Source organism: Eschrichtius robustus, chromosome 18 (assembly GCF_028021215.1).
Source record: "Eschrichtius robustus isolate mEscRob2 chromosome 18, mEscRob2.pri, whole genome shotgun sequence".
NCBI classification, from domain to species: domain Eukaryota; kingdom Metazoa; phylum Chordata; class Mammalia; order Artiodactyla; family Eschrichtiidae; genus Eschrichtius; species Eschrichtius robustus.
Genome location: NC_090841.1, coordinates 66214037 through 66235136, shown reverse-complemented (window position 1 = coordinate 66235136; position 21100 = coordinate 66214037). Strand labels below are relative to the sequence as shown.

The 21100-nt window shown below is 38.8% G+C and overlaps 1 protein-coding gene across 1 annotated transcript in view; it reads right to left on the bottom strand.

The window, feature by feature from the left end:
- GPC6 (glypican 6) overlaps window positions 1-21100 on the bottom strand; it is a 1060085-nt gene that overhangs the window by 80561 nt on the left and 958424 nt on the right. The window contains exon 6 of the mRNA XM_068526698.1: window positions 9554-9697. Within this exon, the coding sequence (XP_068382799.1) occupies window positions 9554-9697 (144 nt within the window). The remainder of the gene's footprint in view (window positions 1-9553; window positions 9698-21100) is intronic.

Genomic DNA, 21100 nt, shown 5'->3' with positions numbered 1-21100 from the left:
CTGGTTCATTCATTTACTGTCAACTTGTCTTTTTTTTTTTTTTTTTAATAGCTTGGCCAGTCTTTTAGATGCAAGAAAATACCCGTGAAGTCAGAGCCTTTGACAATAATGACCATGAATGAGCTTAAGTAATAAAATTATTGTGTATTGAAGATACGTTTCTATCTACCTTCAGCATTTATGAAGGGAAGTCAATTTTCACTCAAACAGGTTTCTTTTCATCTGGTTTTCTCTACAATGTTTATGCCTGAGGTTTATAGCTAGCAGTAAAGAGTGTCCAAGTATGTTATGGGAATAGCCAAATTCCCAGGGCTTTAAAATGTATTCCATAGGCCCCAGAGTCAGTTAAAAGCTGATTGATTATACAGCAAATACATCAAAACTGGTATTCATGAAAAATCCCATTTCTTCAGCTCTATCTCTCATAAGCGTGAACGTCGCATCTGGGACTCGTGGAGTTATGGTGCAAATATCTCAGACAGCTATGAGAAAAACTGACTGCAACCTTTCCATAAGCTGCTCAATAAGTTAATGAAAGATCTATGTCCACTGATACCTGTCATGAACGCATATTTTAAATGGTATGATTTGGGCAGTTTAGTATGGCTTGTGTATTCAGGCTTTCATAATCAAGTCACTGAAAACACATATTACATAGATGAATAAGGACAAGTAATGGGAATGAGTGTGCAGATGAACTTTTTCATCCGATCAGTTCAGAACTGACAATGTTTTTCTTTAATTTGTTTAAGGTGGGGGCAAAAACTTCTGGCTTAAGAAAGGAGAACAAGCTATCGGATATGGCCTAGATCAAAGATGCTACATTTGTTTAATGTTTTCAATGTGCATATTTGGTCAATGATGTTTCATTTGTTAACATACCTTCCACATATTCTTTTATTTTTTACACATCTTTATTGGAATATAATTGCTTCACAATGCTGTGTTAGTCTCTGTTGTACAACAAAGTGAATCAACCATATGCATACATATATCCCCATATCCCCTCCTTCTTGCCTCTCCCTCCCACCCTCCCTATCCCACCCCTCTAGGTTGTCGCAAAGCACCGAGCTGATCTCCCTGTGCTATGCGGCTGCTTCCCACTAGCTATCTATTTTACATTTGGTAGTGTATATATGTCCATGTCACTCTCTCACTTTGTCCCAGCTTACACTTCCCCCTCCCCGTGTCCTCAAGTCCATTCTCTATGTCTGCGTCTTTATTTCTTCCCTGCCACTACGTTCATCGGTACCATTTTTTTTTTAGATTCCATATATACGTGTTAGCATACGGTATTTGTTTTTCTCTTTCTGACTTACTTCACTCTGTATGACAGACTCTAGGTCCACCTCACTACAAATAACTCAATTTCATTTCTTTTTATGGCTGAGTAATATTCCATTGTATATATGTGCCACATCTTCTTTATCCATTCATCTGTCGATGGACACTTAGGTTGCTTCCATGTCCTGGCTATTGTAACCCTCAGAATGGGAGAAGATATTTGCAAATGAAACAATGGACAAAGGATTAATCTCCAAAATATACAAACAGCTCATGGAGCTCAATATCAAACAAACAAACAACCCGATTGAAAAATGGGCAGAAGACCTAAATAGACATTTCGCCAAAGAAGACAAACAGATGGCCAAGAGGCACATGAAAAGATGCTCAACATCACTAATTATTAGAGAAATGCAAATAAAAACTACAATGAGGTATCACCTCACACCGGTCAGAATGGTCATTATCAAAAAACCTAGAAACAGCAAATGCTGGAGAGGGTGTGGTGAGAAAGGAACCCTCCTGCACTGTTGGTGGGAATGGAAATTGATACAGTATGGAGGTTCCTTAAAAAACGAAGAATAGAACTACCATATGACTCAGCAATCCCACTATTGGGCATATACTCTGAGAAAACCATAATTCAAAAAGAGTCATGTACCACAATGTTCATTGCAGCCTTCCACATATTCTTTATTGGTGTAGTTTATCTCAGATTACAAAATCAAATTCCTACTTCCTGTAGGCTAACGTTTTATGAGGCTCTATACGAGATACTATGCCCTGGAGGAAACACGGTGTATCTAACTGGTTTGATAAACAATGTTTTTTTGCCAACAGTAACTCTCGCCTTTTTGATGACGCTAGCACTAACAGCATGTGATGATGGAGAGTGTACAAGCTAGTTAGTTTTATTAAGTGCTACTCAAGAGAGGAGAGCTCCATAAATACACGATTGATTGATAACCATAGAATGCATCGTTTTGGGTTTAGCTGAAGTCAGGAATTCTGAAAGAAATTTTCATGTCTGAAGGGGAAAATAAGCATATCAACATACCATAAAATAGACATAAAATCTGTACAGCCATATTTGGGGTCTGAAAGTGTAACATTTCATTTTTGTGACCTAGAGGTCAGCAGAGCTCTTGCTTAAATGTTTCTGAGGACAAAGGAGAGTTTAAAAATAGAGTTGAAAGTGGTTTTGTTGGTAAAATTACCCCCCAAATGATTTCAGACCACTTATACCTAAAGCAAGCTGTGCAAAAGTTTTCCCCCTTTAAAATGTGTGGCATGACTTTATTTCATTGTTGGAATCCACATGAGTCTCTGAACATGTCTTGAAGCAGTGGAGCGGAATGGGCTTCTCCCAAGGAGTAATGCAGCCAGTGGGGTATACGTTACTCCCCAAGGTATACAGACCGCTGCAATTAAACACAGCTTTGCCTGAGTTGAAAGAAACGTCTATGCTTCTTCTGATTTCACTGTTCTTCCACATTCCTGAAAGAATAGCTTCTCAAGGATGTAAAAATAGTCCACTGTCCACTGGGTGTGAGCTGAAAATTCCACATAAGGGGCAGGCATTCCATTTAGGTTTCCAACAGTGCATATCATTGAATTAGATTTGTGTTTCCTCCAAGCCCATGGAATAAGTGGAATATCCTGGAGATAAGCCATCATTTTACATGTGTGTCTTAACAACATTCCCCACTTGGGCTTCATCAGCCACCAGCCTCCTAAAGAAGCCTGTGTTGGGGGGCTCCCTCTGCCACCACACACTGCTGGTGATGCCCAGAGAAGGACAGAAACTGAGACCAAATAACTTGGGTGGCTTGGTTTTAATGCTTTGTATTTTCTCCCTGCTTTGAAAGCTCGCTGTATTTTGCTGCTGTTATTGCCAAGGGTTGAAAATGAAACTAGGGCGTCTCAGTGGGGTTTTGCATCAAATAGATAAAGCAAGTTCAGGCAGGACTGGGCAGTTCCAAATCTGAAGTGGATTGAGCAGTAGCTGCTTGTTTGCTGGGGTGAATGGGGCATAATTTATTCAGCGGCAGCAGAGGCTGAAAGCCAATCTGGCCTTGACCCATTTATCTTTAGAAAACTAATTAAAGAGCAGAATCTGGTTTCCTGTTGTTATGGAGGCTTTAGTTTCTCCTGTTCACGCCAAGCAAAGACTGAGGGGGGTGTGTGTGTGTGTGTGTGTCTCTGTGTGTGTCTGTGTGTCTGTGTCAAGGTGGAAAATGGAAAATATCAGTTTCACCTAAAGACAGTAGCTGAGGCTCTAGATAATAAAGCAGTTTCTTAACCACAGCCTGACATCCTTTTGAAATGCAAAATAGTGGATTTAGCCGGATGCAGAATCCTTTGAGGTGACAGTGAAATGCCATGGCAATTTAAAATGAACAACAGACAGTTTCCCGCATCCTTACAACCAAGACTTCCTAAATCACACCAAATGGTCCCAAAGAGGCATGGAAGAACATTTTTAAGACCTGCATTTTACTCCGAAACTGGGATTAACCATCAGACAGGAAATGGTGCCAAAATGTGAGTTGCTTTGTCCATTTTGTTTCTGAACAACAAGATAAAGGGTATAGCTTCTTGATGATATTTTACAAGTACTTAAATTTATACGTGTTAATATTAACAACATATTTGTCACCAGTGGCATACTGATACATTTCAGAAACTGCATTGTGTTTTTGCAAGAACCATATCCAATAATAAACATCTGATTTTGGGGGCCCAGCTAAAGAAGTTTGTAGGAGACAAGTGGGGAAGTACAGCACACGTGGGGAGTGGGTGGGGATGATATTATGCTTTACATTCTTTCCAGTATGTTCTAGGACATCATTCTTTTTTGGGGAAACTACAAGGGTCATAATAACCATCAGATAAGGAGATTGGACTAGTTCAACTGCTGGAAAATCTGGAGGTACCAGGAGAATGTTGGAGAGGGCAGGCACACACTCTGTCAACTGGAGCTAGTCAAGTTGTATCAGTTGGTCCAAACTAATAGAACCCTGACTTGTCCCACCACTGATGTTTCCTTCTCCCACTTTCCATTTAGCACTAGGAGACCTTAAGCTATCTGCCTCCCCTGTTCCTTCCTCAAGATCTTCCCTTCCAGAGTACTCCTGTTTCAGATATACCTCTTAACTTTCTTACCTTATCCAAACTGCCCTGGGCTCAGAGAGCTGGAATGATAAATAGGGATACCACTCAGAGGACATTTTCTTTTAAACAAGTGAATATTAAAGGAGGAAATTTAGACATAGTGTTGCCACTGCCTGAATTTAAGGCCAGGCAGACATGTAGCACCATGAGGTCATAGGTGTGCTACATGAATAAATGACCTCATCAGTGAGAGGCATCTTCTCTTCTGGGTCCATGATGCTATGGAGGGTTCAGGTCTTTATGAAGTGGTAGTACCAGCACAGAGTGGTATTATGAAAACCACTGGATAACTTAACTGTCTGTTTATTACAGTTAATATGGAAAGTCAGGTAGGATAACCTGGGTGTGCCTATCCTCATCCCCAGTACAAACCGCTTTGTAGTAAAAAGTCTCCAATGCTTTCTCCCTAAATGCTCTAAAAGATATCAGTAAATTCAAGTAGGAAAACAAAGAGTAAACAAACTATACCACAAACTGTTTCTTACCCCCCTAAATTCTCTATGTCCCAGCTAATGGAAAAATTAGCTCCTTATGCATGAGAGCTGCTGTTGGTCTGTTGTCATTATTAGGGAGGTAATTATTCACTCAGCACAGAAGAAAAAAGCCAATATATTCTATCAGGGAAGAGCAAGTTTTTCAGGCAGACTATACATAGTCTGAACATTGGGATAGAATTCAAATCAGCCACCAGATGAGCTAGTCTTACACAAAACTGAGACTGAAAACCTTGCCATTGAGAAAGAATACCAAAATGGTTGTTAACCATAAATACCAAGCTGAGAGGACATTCTTAAACCTGTTGGTCATGTACAGTGTTCAATGTTCTCTCTCTAGACAATTTGGAAAGAGGAAGTGGAGGTGGGATTTCTCAGAAACTCTCCGGAATGACCAAACAAAGACAAATGGGGATGAGAAGATGAATAAGAAGACCAAAGCTTACACTATGTTGCATTGTCCTCCACACAATCCTCTGGGAAGCAAGAGGAAAACAAATTCAAAGGAAAAAGAAAGAGAGATTATTCTCTACATAACAGCACAGCACAGGTATAACGTTTAGCGTTGCAGACTGGCATTCCACCCATCCCCACCCCCGACTCCCTCAGAATGAGCAGTAGAATATTTGAGAGTCTGCGCACACGTGGTATGATGTTGAATACTTACTGGAGATTCATTGGTTTAACTCATTGCCAACTTGATGAATTAACTTCCAAGTCTAGGTTTTTTTTTAATCTACTTTAATAAAATATATTCCTCTAAGACACATAATTTACAGTATATTTTTGCTCTAACGAATCAGCAGGAGTAAAATAACAGACACTCCCTGCCCCAGTGTGTCCAGGAGCTGTATAGCATGTTGTGTTGTAATATTCTGAGCTGTACTACTAACCAACACGGTGGTATGCTCAGATCTTAAAATCAAGCTACTTTGTGCTGATTTATTTTTACACACTATACTTTCAGTGAAGTTCTAGTGGAATTTTCTTTAAAGAAATCACTGTTTCACATCACATTATTTAAGAGAATTCACAGGGTATAAATTTAAGAAAAAAGGAAGAGAACCAATCTCTTCCTGATTTCAAATAACCACCTCTGGTCTATTTAATTGAAAATCAGTAACAGTGGACTGGGACAGAAGAACGGCTAGGGTGAGTGTTGGTGACAGGAAGAGACAGATGATGATGGGACCAGTTTGTGAACCAAGTTAGTTGATGGCATTTGTGCATTTCTTGAACAAAGCATGGCTGCTGGCAGGAAGGACTTCAGTATTCTCTGAGGAGTCAGCTTTCCATCAGAAGCGGAATTTATACAAGTATATTCATTCATTATTGGATAATAAAAATAACTTTAGGGTAGTATGTCTGAAAGCTACACCTAAACTGTTTTTTATGCCCATATAACTTTGCAGGAACACATGGAATGTTTCCTAGTGATATAAAAGAATTGACAACTTCCTTATAAATGTAGTAAGACGTTAAATGATGGAACTGATATATTTTTAAGAGAGAGTTTTGTTTTGTTTTCAATTACTTTATATAAGTTTTAGCAGTGGTTTACCTAGTTTGGGATTAGGAGATTTATTTCTAAAACAAACCCCATAACTACCACTTCACATAAAAAATTGCTTTATAATAGCTGGTATAAGAACATTTACCAACAGATCCCAAAGTTAATGCCACAGGTACTAATTTTAAATGGTAGTAAGAAGCAACTCTCCAAGAGCTTTATAGCTAAGATATTTTCAGTTTGGCAAAAGAGGTGGGATGATTGGGATCGTCTTTGGGATGCTGTCTTTTGAAGCATTTTCTCTGCTGAAACACTGAGAGAAATTTAGGGAAGTCTTTTCCAATTATCCTTCTTTTCTGGGACACATGCTTCTTATAAATATTCAGGAAACATCTTTTCAGGGGAAAATTAAAACAGGAGTAGGTAACATGAGACTTGTTCATAAACATTCCAAATAAGCAGTGATATACGGCAGACCCATCAGGACCTATCACCTTTGCGTGTATCTTGAAGATGATTTTATCTGACTGTTGCACAGCACTGTCTGGCCAAGATAACTGCTCCAACCTTTCCACTATTCAGAACTATGTTGAACCTGCAAAAGGACGAAAGATTTGGGGGAACAAACGGCCGCAAAATGGACATTCTGATGTTAGCTTCGGGATTAGCTTGTGTGTCTCAAGAATAACCCTGTATAGCTCCTTTTGACATGGAAAGAGTCCCTTGGTCTTAGGGGCTGGGAAAGTAGCTCCAGGTAGGTTTATGACTGGCTGTGAATTACAAATCGCCAATTCTTACAATTTGGGAAGGAATCAGAATTTAATTGAATAAAAAATTAACAAAACTGCCATTCTCCCTTATAGAGCCCGAAGCCACACCTACGAGGAAGTAAGTACTATATGCCGTCAGAGAATATTTTAGAATAAAATTGGCTTATTGATTTAAATTCTTCTGCACTGACTCTGGTCCTTATGTACCTTGAGTTTGGTCCTTTTCTCATGATCATATGATTAACCATTACTAATTCTTTTAAAAAATGATTAAATGTATCTTGGGGGTGCGTAAAATAGAAGATCCTAAATCACCTTCCTATTTGCCAAGATTCCTCAAGACCCTTATATTTGGGGCACTTTGAGGATGACCAATGAAGTTCCTTTATGAAAGATTCAAATACCAATTTTCATATCTATTAGATTTTAAACATCCTGTGAAATTCTCAAAGTGCTGATGTTTTATTCAAGCTGTACTGAATTGTATAAATACCGTTGCCTTGAGAAAAGTATTTTTCTTGTTCTACTTCCCCTGTTTGAGTGAGTGTGTGTGTGTGTGTGTGTGTGTGTTTCTCCTGGGAGGAAAGAATACTGTGCTTCTGTTTCAAAGGCAAAAAAAATTAATTAGTAGTCATAGATGTCATTATATTGTTCAAAATCAATGCAGTTTTAACTCAGTGGATAATGTACTCCATTTGTTTTCCAATTTTATTTTCCTGAGGTAAGAACATTTAACGTGAGATCTAGCCTCTTAACCGATACAGTACTGTTATCTGCAGCACAACGGTTGTACAGCAGGTCTCTAAAACTTATTCATCTTGCATTGTGCCCAGTTCTGATATGAGAGTTAATAAAAATTCTGAAAAGCCTGAATTGTTTCATTAACTAAGTTAGAGCCAACTGAAATAGGAAAAGCAAAAAACAAAAAACAAAAGGGCGAGAGAGACGGAGGTCAAACCCCTACTCACAAATTGTGCTCTGGTTAAAAGGATCTTGACATACAAAGGAATTTGTAAAATAAAAACCCAAACAATGGAATCTAATGAAACCACCATTTCTTTACAACTGGCTGGTTGTTTGGTGGAATCTAATTGTTTGTTTAAAAGGAAAAAGGTGACTAATTTTAAACTTTTCCTGAAATTGTGAATAGAGAATAGATATAACTAAGGTAAAGTACAAGGTTGAAGCAATTATCCAAATGATCCCTTTTTCAAAACCTACACTGAAGAGGGGGTTTTATTTGCTAATGAACAGTAATCAGTTTATAACAATTTAGCAGTTAATGACTCCACTTACCCCTTCACTTTGACACTTCGTGGATAGGTCTTTGTGTTGTAAGCACATTTGAGTTTTATAGAGAGAAATGCTGAGATGTACTTAGTATGAGGCCAAACGCTACCAATTTAATCTTATGAGTTCTATACTGTAGAAGGATATTAGCTAAAATGATAAAGTAATTTATAACAGTGACTAATAAAAGTATATTCATAACCAGAAACCCTTGAGATCTGAGTTTATATGACATAATCAGATGTGGTTCAAGTGTTTTATGACCTTAAGGCTTTAATTTGTTAATTTTACATCAAGATAATTGGCGAAGCAACATTAACGGCACTAACAATTACAGGTATATAAATTGTTTATAGTGCTATAAATTGTATTGAAAACAATTGGGCAGTATTTCTTTGAAATTATGAGCTTTTCATTTTTTATAGCAAAATTTGATGTTTGAAACACATTAGAAATTGTGTTTACTATATTTATGGTTGTAATCTCCAAGTAAATTGCTTCAATGATAGATGTTTGATCCCCTGACACACGTTTAAATGGATCAAAGAGTGACTATTTCTAAGCATTCCAACTTTTAAAAGACACATAAAAAAGAAAAAATATGGTCGTAGTATTGATTTGGGGTCTCTTGGCAAGATTTTTCAAACAGAAAACTTTACATATAAGGAACATTCATGATAAAGTTACATTGTATCATAATTGAATAAGTAACTGAAGCAGACGAATAAGAAATGTGCTATTGTAATTATATCTCTGGAAGATATAGGAACTTAGTCTCCAAATTAATATTTCAGAAGAAATATGGAGTTGAAAATTTGGCCATTGTATGAGTGGATTAATAGTGATAAGACTTCTTAAATAATCTAATTCTTGACCTAAAAGGAAGATCTCATTACTTTTCAATATTCTAATTAAGACCAGGAGCAGATATAAGAATGAGATGACTTTTACCACCAACTTTTTCAGAATCCCATTACGTCTTCTAAAGAATAACCTTGGTAACAGAAAGTGGCCACAACGGGGGAACTCACCAGCCGGTCCAAGCTCGTGCCTGCAGCAGTGGTTGGTCTTTCCTCAGGATTGTAAGGCCTGAACCGTGTATTAAAATTTTCGGGAGCTGAGCGAGCAGATCTGAGGGCTGGAGCAGGTTTGGGTTGGCCACATCCCTGAAAGACCTGGAAGAACCATTGAAAGGTTACGAAAGTTATACAATGAGTTTCTTCCTAAGATTATGATGCCAAAGCATTCAGTGCACTGGCTCCCATATTTTTCATGGAACTCTTACCTCCAAAAAAACTCTGATCTTGAAACTTAAACAAATACAAGCACCAATGAAACAGAATTACTCCGTCAGATAGAGAGTGACTGACTTATGGCCTGACTCTTATTTTCTACGTATACAGTCAATCCTCATTATTTACAGATTCCGTTTTTGTGAATTTGCCTACAGTTAACCCTCTCCATATCCATGGGTTTCACATCTGCAAATTTAAACAAACTCGGATCAAATTTGATTTTGAGATCTGCGGGGGCTCCTGGAACTAATCACCTGCAGATACCGAGGGAAGATTGTATTCACTAAAATTAATTTGTAATCCCCAAATCAATACTCAAAACACTTCCGCAAACATGGGCAGAGCGGCAAAGTGCATGTTCACAGCTGAAGTTCAACAAGGAGAAGCTCTGCCTTTTTGCTTCGGCTCTCAAGCTGTAAACGTGTGTCTCTTTGGTGGTCTATTTAGTGCCACATTTTTTCCATACTTTTGTGTTTTACTTGGTGATTTCCCAGTTTAAAACGGCCCGCGACCGTAGGGCTGAAGTGCTGTCTAGTGTTCCTAAGGCTGTGATGTGCCTTTTGGAAAAAACTGTGTGTTAGATAAACTTAATTCAGGCATGAGTTACAGTGAACTTGGCTGTGAGTTCAATGTTAACGAATCAACAATATGTATCAAATAAGGTGTCTTTCAGGAGAGACACACCTAAAACAAGGTTATGGATTGACTGGTTGATGAAAATGTGACTAAAACCTTGCAGGAACCTAACCCTGTATTTCTCGTAGGAGCAATGGTTCAGTATTTGCTAATTCAGGGTTTGTGGCGACTCATAGAACACAACTATGCAAATAATGAGAATTGACTGTATTAAAAGTAGGAATTGTAATAGTTATCTCATAGGATGATTTCAGTATTAAAGAAATTATGTCCCAGACATTTTCATGTACTTGAATCTGGCATTCAAGAAACATTCGTTTGGGATTCTTGTTACTGTGACAAATGTATTTCATGTATAGCATATAAGACCAATAACTTGAGTGTCTCCTCTTTGAGTAATGAAAACCTCTAATAGAAGAATTCTTTGAAAACACTCTCTTGAGCAGTGATGTGGAAATAGGACAAGCAAATGTGGATAACTTCCCTATAATGACAGTTTCCTCTAATTTTGTTGTTGACAGCTGTTCATGTCACAATTAGGGTTGCCATGGGAAATCAAACATTCTATTGTAATGATCTCAGGGACCAAGCTGCTAGTTCTTTTCCACAGTGGTTTTACTCAGGGCGGTGTGGGGATACCTCCTTTGCCAGTTTTAGAAGCTTCGCACTCTCTGCTGGTTATCAAGAGATAATCCCTTTGACAGAATTACAGGAAATCCAGTAACATTTTCAGGAAGTTTTGATGAAGTTCAACTTTGCGTTTCTTCCGTTTCTACACAGGAGATTATTCTACCCTGGATACTTCTTTCAGTAAACTTTTCAGGACTATTTATGTCCTCCAGTTCTTCAGGTACACGTGTGTGTTTGGAATGCATTCCTTCTGGTTTTGTTATTTGACTCTGTGTTGTTTAACTCTAAAACAAGCATTTTTCATCAGGCATATTATGGGATTCCACTGAAGTACACAAGGGCTCCTGAGTGCCATTCCCAATGACAAATTCCATCCTGAGACACAATTCATTTAGTTTTACCACTACAGCTGATTTCTCCTTTGCTGTATTCAAAAGTTCTCCTTCCACTCAGCACTTTGCAGAGCGGGAGTACTTTGTCTTGGCATTCCTCGAGATTGGCCTTAACACACTATTGATTATTCTTCTCTCACACAATTTCTGAAGCCGATGGTGTAAACCAGTGTGATAAAGCTAGTGCGCCCCTTTCTGCCCACGGCCTAAATCACCTCCCAGCGGCAAGGTCATTGCTGATGGAGGGCATTAGCATTTCCAAAGCTCCAGGGTTCGGTTGAGTGTGCTATTTTGGATTGCTTCGAAAATGACAGCTGACTTTTAAAAAGTATAAAGCCTAGGGCAAAACAATATTAATGGCTTTGCTGAGATTTCTTGAAGCTGGGCACATGGAAAGAGTTAACAGACTTTCTTAATTTGCCTTTTGGGAAGAACCTGGCTCACTGGCTTAAGTTAAATCAAAGGAACAAGAAATGCCCTGAAAGAATATTAGTGCCCCAGGGGAGATATTTCATTGTAACAGAAAACCTGACCACGTGTATGATTTCTTTTTGTTTTTTGGGGAGAGTGTTAATTATAACGATAGAACATAGGTGAGTTATATAGCTTTCTGCTCGTAGCTTTCTGTTATTTATATCAGGCTTGGATTTTGAAGATGATTTCAGTGCAGAAATTGCTGGGTCTATGATCTATGATCCAAATTGAAGACACAGACTTCTAATTACTGTGGAAACAACACCTAACCCCATAATCAGATGGAGACCTTCACAGAAATCTGTCACAATATGTGAAGATATGAATAATGAAGGGCCTTCAGCACAGATTCTAGTATACCCTTAGAAAAAGGGAATTGTCTTAAGAGATAACCTTTAGTGTGGAAGTGCAAAGCTTAGGGATCAAGAGCTGTTTTTCAGCTCACCCTGTCTTTGTTCGGGAATGATTTAAAACACCTGTATGATTCTCATGTAGAGAATGTATCTTAAACAGCATATATCCGTCAAATAACTTAGATGACATACAAAGTGAAAATTAATAATTTCATTTTCAATACATGCAATCCATTAGCTAGGCAAAATATTTTTCAAACATGGGTTTCATGGGGTCGTTGACAGAAGGAATTCCCATGCAGAACATTTGGACTGTCTCAGACAATGTTTTTGAGCCTGCTATAGCAGCAGGATAGTTAGGCAAAGTTCTGGGCCTCCTGAGGTCTGGGGCTATATTCCTATAAAGGACCAGTGAACCTTCTTCCTGGTGGTCTGGGTGCCGCAATATTCTGTATTTTGAATAAGGGTAGAAACAGATGAGGAATAATGTGCAGGGGAAAGGTCTTAGTTTCAATGAGTCTGTAGATCAAGGTTCTCCCCCAGGGAGTGGTCAGGACCGCAGATGCAGGTTTAGATCATTAGCCTAAAGATGGTATTTAAAACCCTGAAACTGGCTGCACTCACCAAGGGCAGGTATGCAGACAGGTGACAGGAGGAGCTGAGGACAGCCCAGTGCCACGTCAGCATTCAGAGGACCTCCCTGAACCTTAGTTTCCTCCTCTGTTAAATGGGAATAATAATATTATTTACCACACAGATAGGCTGTGATGATAAAATGCAATAATACATAATGCAGGAAAATAGAAGCCAGTGTCTGGAAAAGTAAGTGCTTGATAATAATTAGCTAATTTTATCATTCTGCGATCGGTTCTTTCTAGTTCTGTTTTCTGAGTAAGGAGATTTGAGGGGGAAAAATGTCTGGGCTGATGTTTCTTAAATGTCTTCCACAAAATATTATTTCCCAGGCTGTTAACAGCTGTTACATAAGCAATGGATTCCATGTGTCCAAGTTAAATGAGGTACCTTAGCAGGGCTTCATCAGGGTAACGTGTGTTCTGACTCGTCAAAAGGAAGAAGCTCATTTGTAGTGTTTTCCAAAACTATCTGGCCAAGGGTTCTCTAGGAAGTTCTTACAAGGTGTTCCAGGGAACATACCAGGACACACTGGGAAGTTTGCCCTAATTAGCTAAGAGGAGAAGTGATTCAGATGTAACTGCACTTACCTAGAGGTATTTGTGAAGCCACTCCCCGCTCCACTACCTTTAACTCAAGAGAAGGAATACTATACAGGTCTCCTCTTTAAAACAGAACTTTCCGGAGGATATGGCTGCAGGCTAAGTCACCTTGTCGTGGAACAAAGCATTAGCTCTGCTCCTTGAAAAAACAGAATCAGTACTGCCTCCTGCCTGGCTCCCTCCAAGGAACATTGAAAAGGATAATTAGATAATTTGGAAAAGTATTTGGAAGTCCCAGTGTAGACAGATGCTACAGAGGTACAAAGAAATTATCCTTCCCACCTAGCAGACTCGCAAAACCTGTGGATTTCGGGAATATCTAGCTTGGGAATCCTCTCTTTTAAGAGGATTACTAAGATAACGTCTCTGAAGTATGTTGGCATTCTGAGATGAAAGAAGCTGACATTAAAGATAGAAAGTGCTGAAAGAAGAGACATTTTATTGTTTGGAGAAACAAGAAAGAGAGGGGGTGTGGTGAGGACAGGTTGGAGTGCTGTCTCAGGTTTCCAAGTACAAGCATTATTCCTTTAAGAACATCGCAGCATCTTAACATATTTCCTTAAAATAAATAACACAGTGTGCACTTTTTCAGAGGCATCCAAGCTTTTACCTCTCTGTCTCCCTTATGTTCTGCGGGTTGATTATACATTCACCGAAGTCATTACTGGCGATCTGAGAAGCAACGGCTGCACAGCAGTCCTGTCTCAGCCCGTGTGTGTGTGTTTTTTAAAAAATTTATCTTCTCAGTTTCTACTCAGTGGGTTTTTATCCTGGTGGGAAAGATGTTGCTATTCCCATACATCTTTTTGAAATTTGCAAACAAAACTCTAATCTTGTATAGTAGTAGGGGTGACAGTTTATGCTACCTAGATTTAATTGGACTTGATGTTTTGAGAGTGATGTTTTATTTACTTATTAGATTCTAATTTACATTAGAGTGTTAATGAATGAACTGTTTGTTAGATGACCACTTGGGGAATTCAAATCTATCCCATTTGTTCCCAAGGAAACAGAAGCTATCATATCTGATGGGCTCTACATACATTTTGTCCAAGTGTGGCCACTTCTTTCATGAGAGACAAGTATAATAGGAAGGTCACCAATAAGAGTCTAAAAGCTTGGAGTCCTGGTTTCCATCTTTCTCCTTGCACCTGTGTGGCACGGGGGTACTATGTTGTCCCCAAATCTCAAGGCTGTTGTGAAGATAAAATAATATGATGCTTAGAAAAGACACTGAAGCAAGGAGGTAAAAAGATGTACTATTATTTTACTGACGTAATCTATAATCAAATAGGACAATAACAGGTAACAAATCAACTCCAGGGACTATGCAGACTGATGCATGAATAATTTAAGATCTATGAAGAATAAGATCTTATACATTTTGTTCACCATTGTATCCCAGAATCTGTAAGAGTTCCTAGCACATAGTATGTGTTTAAAAAATCAGAAATGAAAGATTATGAATAAGTAAAATTTTTAGTTATAATTTCTGCCTTTTGCAAACATTTATTGAAGTCAATTAGGAGGTAGATTTCTGTAATGAGAAAGAAAAGACAGGAAAGGAGAGAGAAATAATACTTATTGAGTGTCTATGATGGACCAGACTCAGGGCTACGTGTTTCATACACTTATCTCAGCAGTCAGTTATCTCAAAATCAAAGTTGAACCCTTCTTCCTTAGGCTTCAGAAAATATGATGAATTATCCATCCATATTAAAAAAAAGAAGATATCTCCTTTACTCCACTTACTGTGCCAACTTAAAGCAAAACCAAATCACCAACTTGGTTTAACTGATAACTAGAACCAAAAAATCCGGTTTCTTTCTTTTTTGTTCTTTTTTTTTTTTTAATTGAAGTATAGATGCTTTATAATGTGCCAATCTCTGCTGCACAGCAAAGTGACTCAGTTTTACACATATATACATTCTTTATTAAAATATTCTTTTCCATAATGGTTTATCCCAGGAGATTGGGTATAGTTCCCTGTGTTACACAGTAGGACCTTGTTGTTTAAAAAAGCTGCTTTCTTGCTCATCTGATAATAGCTACTGGCTGTGCTTGATGGGACAATTAGAGAGCAGAAGACTTTGTGTATTACATAGGCTTGGCTCTAACTGTTGGTAGGCGAGCTGAGAGCAAGTCTTCTGGAGAGAAGCAGCTGTTTCCCGATCTCCCCATCCTGTAAAAAGCAGCAGAGCCTGCACACAGTTGTATCACAGCCCAGTCACTCATCGTCTAGGTTCAGCTCAAAGCGGAAGTGAAACGTGAAGACTGAAATGGGTGTCAAGGGTGCGTCCACCTATCCTCATTCAACAGATGCAAGTAAGTTAAAATATTAAAAAAACTCATTTCATCAGAAGTAGTAGCAAGGAGACCTCCATCATCACCATGACACAAGATTAAACTAGACACCCCAGGGCCTCATTTTTGCACATTTTTTTCTGGTTCCTAACAACAATCTGCTAATATCCTAAGAAGTGTTTTCCTGAATATAAACTTAAAACATTTTAATAATGACTTCTTTCTTTAGATATAAAATCATTATACTCATCATACAAACATTTTAAAAATCAGCATTTTTTATTTTATTTTATTTTTTTACTTTTATTAGTGTGCCAATTTTCCTAATGGATTGCCTTTCAAGAAAACAGGCTTTCATCCTATGACTCCGAACAATCTCTCTTCTTCTCTCTCTTCTTTCCTCTTCCCTTCCCTCTCCCCCTACTTCCTCTCTCCATCTCTTCCTCTCTTTTTCTTTGCTCTCTGATTCATGCTTTTGTTTCCTTAAAGATTGGTTACAGTGATCCTTTGGCCAAGCTCGCTGGCAAACTCAAAGTCCCTGGATGGGTCCAGGATTCTGTGTAGAGAATTCTGGGTTGGACTGAATCAAGTCAAGTTAGCACTTTCGGTTTTGGCTGCTTTTCATTCATTGGCTTCAGTTTTCAAAAGCCAATGATTGTGTCAGTTTCAAGGTTTTAAACATCTACTCCTGATGCCTATGCATCTTGCTTCCAGAAAATCTGTCAGATGGGTTGCATACTTCCTAGAATCGTTTCTTCAATAAAAGCAAATTCCTTCCATTTGCTGGAGAAGATGATTTTTTTTCCTGGAAGGTTCTGCATTCCTTCAACAGCAGAACACCTTGCTATTGCCTCCGAAATGGTGAGCAGGGAGGAGTGACAAGGAGCTGAACAAAACATATTTTGAGTGTGGGGAGAAAAAAAAACCCTAACTCTGTTGGCCTCACTAAATGATTATTTCATATGCTCTTTGTTTACAAGGTTGAAAGCAATTCTTTAAGATCACTTTGCAGAATTTACATAAATGTGTAAATTTCAACAGCCTGGCTCTGTATCACTCATTCAAACTACTATTCAGTGAATCTTTGTAGAGTGTCACTAAGGACAGACGTAGGTGCTAGGGATGTGGCAACTGGACATGTCCCTGATCTCATGAGGGTTCTGACAAGAAATCAGGCAATTACAGTAGAATGTAGTAAATGCTATGGGAGCACCCACAAGAGGCAGCTGACCCAGACTGGAGAGTCAGAGAAAGCATCCCAGGAGAGCAGCAAGGCGCTGGAACCGGCTCTCACTGGCTCACAAGACCACGTGTTAAATTTTCAGGAATTTTGCAAGCCAGTCATTAAACAGAGTGATTATTAAAAGTTAGATTGTATGCACTTAAAATGATATGAATTATACTAAAATCAAAGGTAATATATACTGAAAATTCATTACTTCCTAATTATTTTACCATTATTTATGCTCCTGTGGTTATGTAAGCCAAGTATGCCAAGTGTGCCCCTAAGGGGGAAATGTTACATTGTGGTCTGCTACTATGTTCAGTTGACATCATGTTGGTAGCTTGAAACTTACACCCCAGAAACTGGCAGACACTATAAACTAGCATGTTTTCTGCACAGAGAGCTGGTTGTGCAAACACTTCCCAGTATACCACTGAATCTTGCCAGGAAAGTGAAGAAATAGTTGGACTATGCCTGGTGAATGCTGTGTATTTGGGGTGGGGGAATGGGGAGGGTAGAAAGAATGTTCCAGGGTGAGGAAGAGCACGTGCAAAAACTTAGAGATGAGAAAGGATGCTTCTTCCAAGCAACAGAGCCCAGGCCATTTGTACGTCTGGTGCACATAGAGGTTCTCTCACCTCCTAGACTAAAACTTTTACTAGGACTCATGCTCTATTGTTGGTCTTATTCACCACCATGTCCACAGCGCCTAGCACTGGGCTCGCAGACGATCGGTGCTCAACAGTTACCTGAATAATTTAAGGTGGGGAGAGTGGTAAGTGGTGGACCCAGAGGGGCAGGCCAAGGACTACATCGTGCAGGAACATGTCTGGGTTTTACTCGAATGGCAACGGGGAACCACGGAAAGATATTAAGCAGGGGAGTAATGTGAACACATTTGCATTTTCAGCAATCCCTCTGGCTACAGCGTGGGGCGTGGATTGGAGTATGGGAAAGCCAGAGGCAGGGAACTAATTAGGAGGCTATAATCCATGTGCTGAGATGATAAAATTAGGGGAGCCACTGTGATGGATTCAAAAGAAATTTAGAATGACTGTTTAATGGGTTTCATTATGGATTGACTGTGAGGGCCAAGGGGATGGGGGAGTTGAGGGGTCAGCTGGGTGTCTAGCTAGGACACAAGAGCTGGAGGCGGGGGGCGTTCTCTGGGATGGAGAAACCTGGGGAAGGAAGGGTTAATGGGAGGAAAATGAGCTTGGTTTTGGACAGGTTTGAGGTGGCCGGTGGCAGTGTGTAGCACACAGTTGGATAAACAGGTGTAATCAGGAGAGTAATCTGGGCTGGAGAGAGATTGGGGATGAAAACGCCTACCTTTGCTGTAGCCAACCCAGAAAATTGTGTCTGAGATGTTTCAAATTTTCTACAAAAGAACTCTTTTTGTCACCTACCCCCATGAACCCCGTGTTTTAAAAACATTTTTTTCAGTTAACAGATTATATGTATTAATAAAGAAATGATTGATTTTCAAAGGGCATCTCAGCTATTTGGCTGATATTTAAGATATATTCTGGGACGATAAGGAGGCAAAATAAAAGAGGGGAGTAAAATGTGTTAGAAGAAAAAGACCTACAGAAAGTCATATATAATTCCAAATTTTCTGGCAGAACGAGTTGCTATAAACTCACAGAGGTAGCTCCTTCACACGTTTAACTACAGGCTGGCTGGAGTAATGACTCCATCAGGATCAAACCAAACTGCATAGTCCCGAGTAGAAGGAAAGTGCTAAGAGTTGGGGGTAACTGTGTATTTGTGAAACTGGTCAGAGGCCACTGAAATTCCTCTAATGCAGTAGTCTGCTGCCCATGGGAAGCATGGCTCTAGGGAAGCAGTTTCTCCTCTGTAAAGGCAGGAGGAATTTGGAAGAAGACTTTCTTTCAGGAAAGCAAGAGGGTATCTTGCTGTGTTTCTAAGAACACACTGAGTGTTAAAAAGTGAAGTGAGTTTCAATCACCTATTCTTGAGTAGACTTCATTAAATGCAATCTTCTCATTTTTGCCCTGAAGTTAAAGTGAAAAAAAATCTTAAATATCCAAAAGTTAGAGATAATCAGGAGTTTCCCTTTGTAATCAAAAGGAGAAAAAACATTTTTTAAAAAAAAAAACCTATTATGTGGAAAGAAAGTTAAAACTATCTTGCTTTGGATGCACCTCCCATAAATGCATCATAAGCATTTTTTTTAAACGTTCATTTTACTTTATGAAAAAAGGTGTCTTTTTCCCCACCTTGTATCTAGCATCTGAAAAACCTGGCTTTGTGGTCCAGTGATGTTAACACACAGGAAAGAAACAGATTCTGGTTTTCTGTAGAGAAATGAAGAAATCAAAGAATCAAAGATGTTTCAAGGTCACTGCTTCTTGGTGGAATATTATAAGTGAGAACTGGCGGGCAGAATACTAGCTTTGAAATTTGAATAAACTGAAAAAGTATTCTGAATCTAGAAGTCATTGAGAACTTGCTCTTTTCAAAACAAAAGAGGAAATAGAAATAGAACTCAAAGCTTTATAAAGTGAAGGGCCGTGTGCTTTTTTCTCAGAGATCAGGCAGAAGGGACGGAACCATTTGTCAAGGGAATAGGCCAATTACCCCCTTCATGTAAGAATAATGTGAGGTTAGGCTGAGGCCGCTGACGTTCCTCTAAAACCCTTTGCTCTGCTGGCATTAGTGCCACCGATAGGCACGGACAAGAGTTGGGTTGCTGTCGTCACCTCCATCCACTCCGCTCTGCCCTCAAGCCCACTTTCCTCCAAAGGCCTTGTTGATGAGACGTTTATTCAGTGCCACGTGCCATGTCGTAGGCCATGCAGAAATATATGTCCCTTTCCAGGGGAGTCTCTGCCATTGAAAATAATGCCATGCGTGAGTGGATTCAAATGCAGGTGTGTGACTCTCAAATCTGCTCTTCTGATCTTAGATGCTAGTGACAAGCTGACAGACCATCATGGATGAGGCAAAACCACAGAGTCAAAGCTCTTTAGAATTTACGTAGCATAGGCATTTTCCATAATAACAATGAAAATACTTAACTTGATGAGTAGTTTTGATTTGACAAATTCCACGTTAAGCATTTTACATGGATTATATCATTTTACCCTCAAACAACTTTATGAGTAGATACTACTAGCATCCTCATTTTTAATGTGAGTTAATTGAGTTTAGACAGATAAATAATTTGCCCCAACTCACACAACTAGTGAAAACCAGATCCCAGGGCTGTCTGATGTCAAAATCTGGTCTTGTAACGTTTATGCTATTTTAAAGAATACAAGACTAACTTCAAGTATATTTTAAGGTATTTTCTATTCCTTATTGTTGAAGTCTTTCTGCCATTATACTTTCATGTTCTGAATTCAACTCGACAAAATGTATTGTTGCTTTCATGTGTAAAATGGCATGTTAGAATGGTTTTCTGTAGAATGTAAGAGTGAGTAAAATACCTTATAATTCCGGGAAGGAGAAGATAAGTATACAAATAACCATAACACAAGGAATAATGTGTCCACTGCCTTAAGAAGGGCACACATAACACAGGGGCTCAAAGAAAGGAATGGTAAATGCTATTGGAATAAAAATATACTTATTTGAACTAATTCTAATCAATGTCCTTATATCTGAAGGAAGATATATTTTCCATGTGAACTCCCAGAATTTTATACCTGAATGCTTTGAAAGGAAAAAGTTCCAGAGAAAAGAAAAATATCTGAATGCTAGAAAAAGAAACCTAATCATTACTGAAGAGATAATGTTCATAAAGCTGTAAACTGATAGAGCTGGAAAGGGGACATTTGCATTAACCCCTCTCTTTACAGATGAGGAAACTAAGACCCATTAGCTAAAGGCAGAAATTATTACATTCTCCTTTCTGTTCTCTTAGCTTTTTTCATCTTCATCTGAGCTGTAGATTTGGAAAGAATTGTCTGGAGAAAATTAAGTAACTGAAGGCCATGCTGCTCTTCTGTAATGGGTTCTACCCTCGTCTGTAATAAGTATTAATTGAATGGATGGTTTCAATTGGA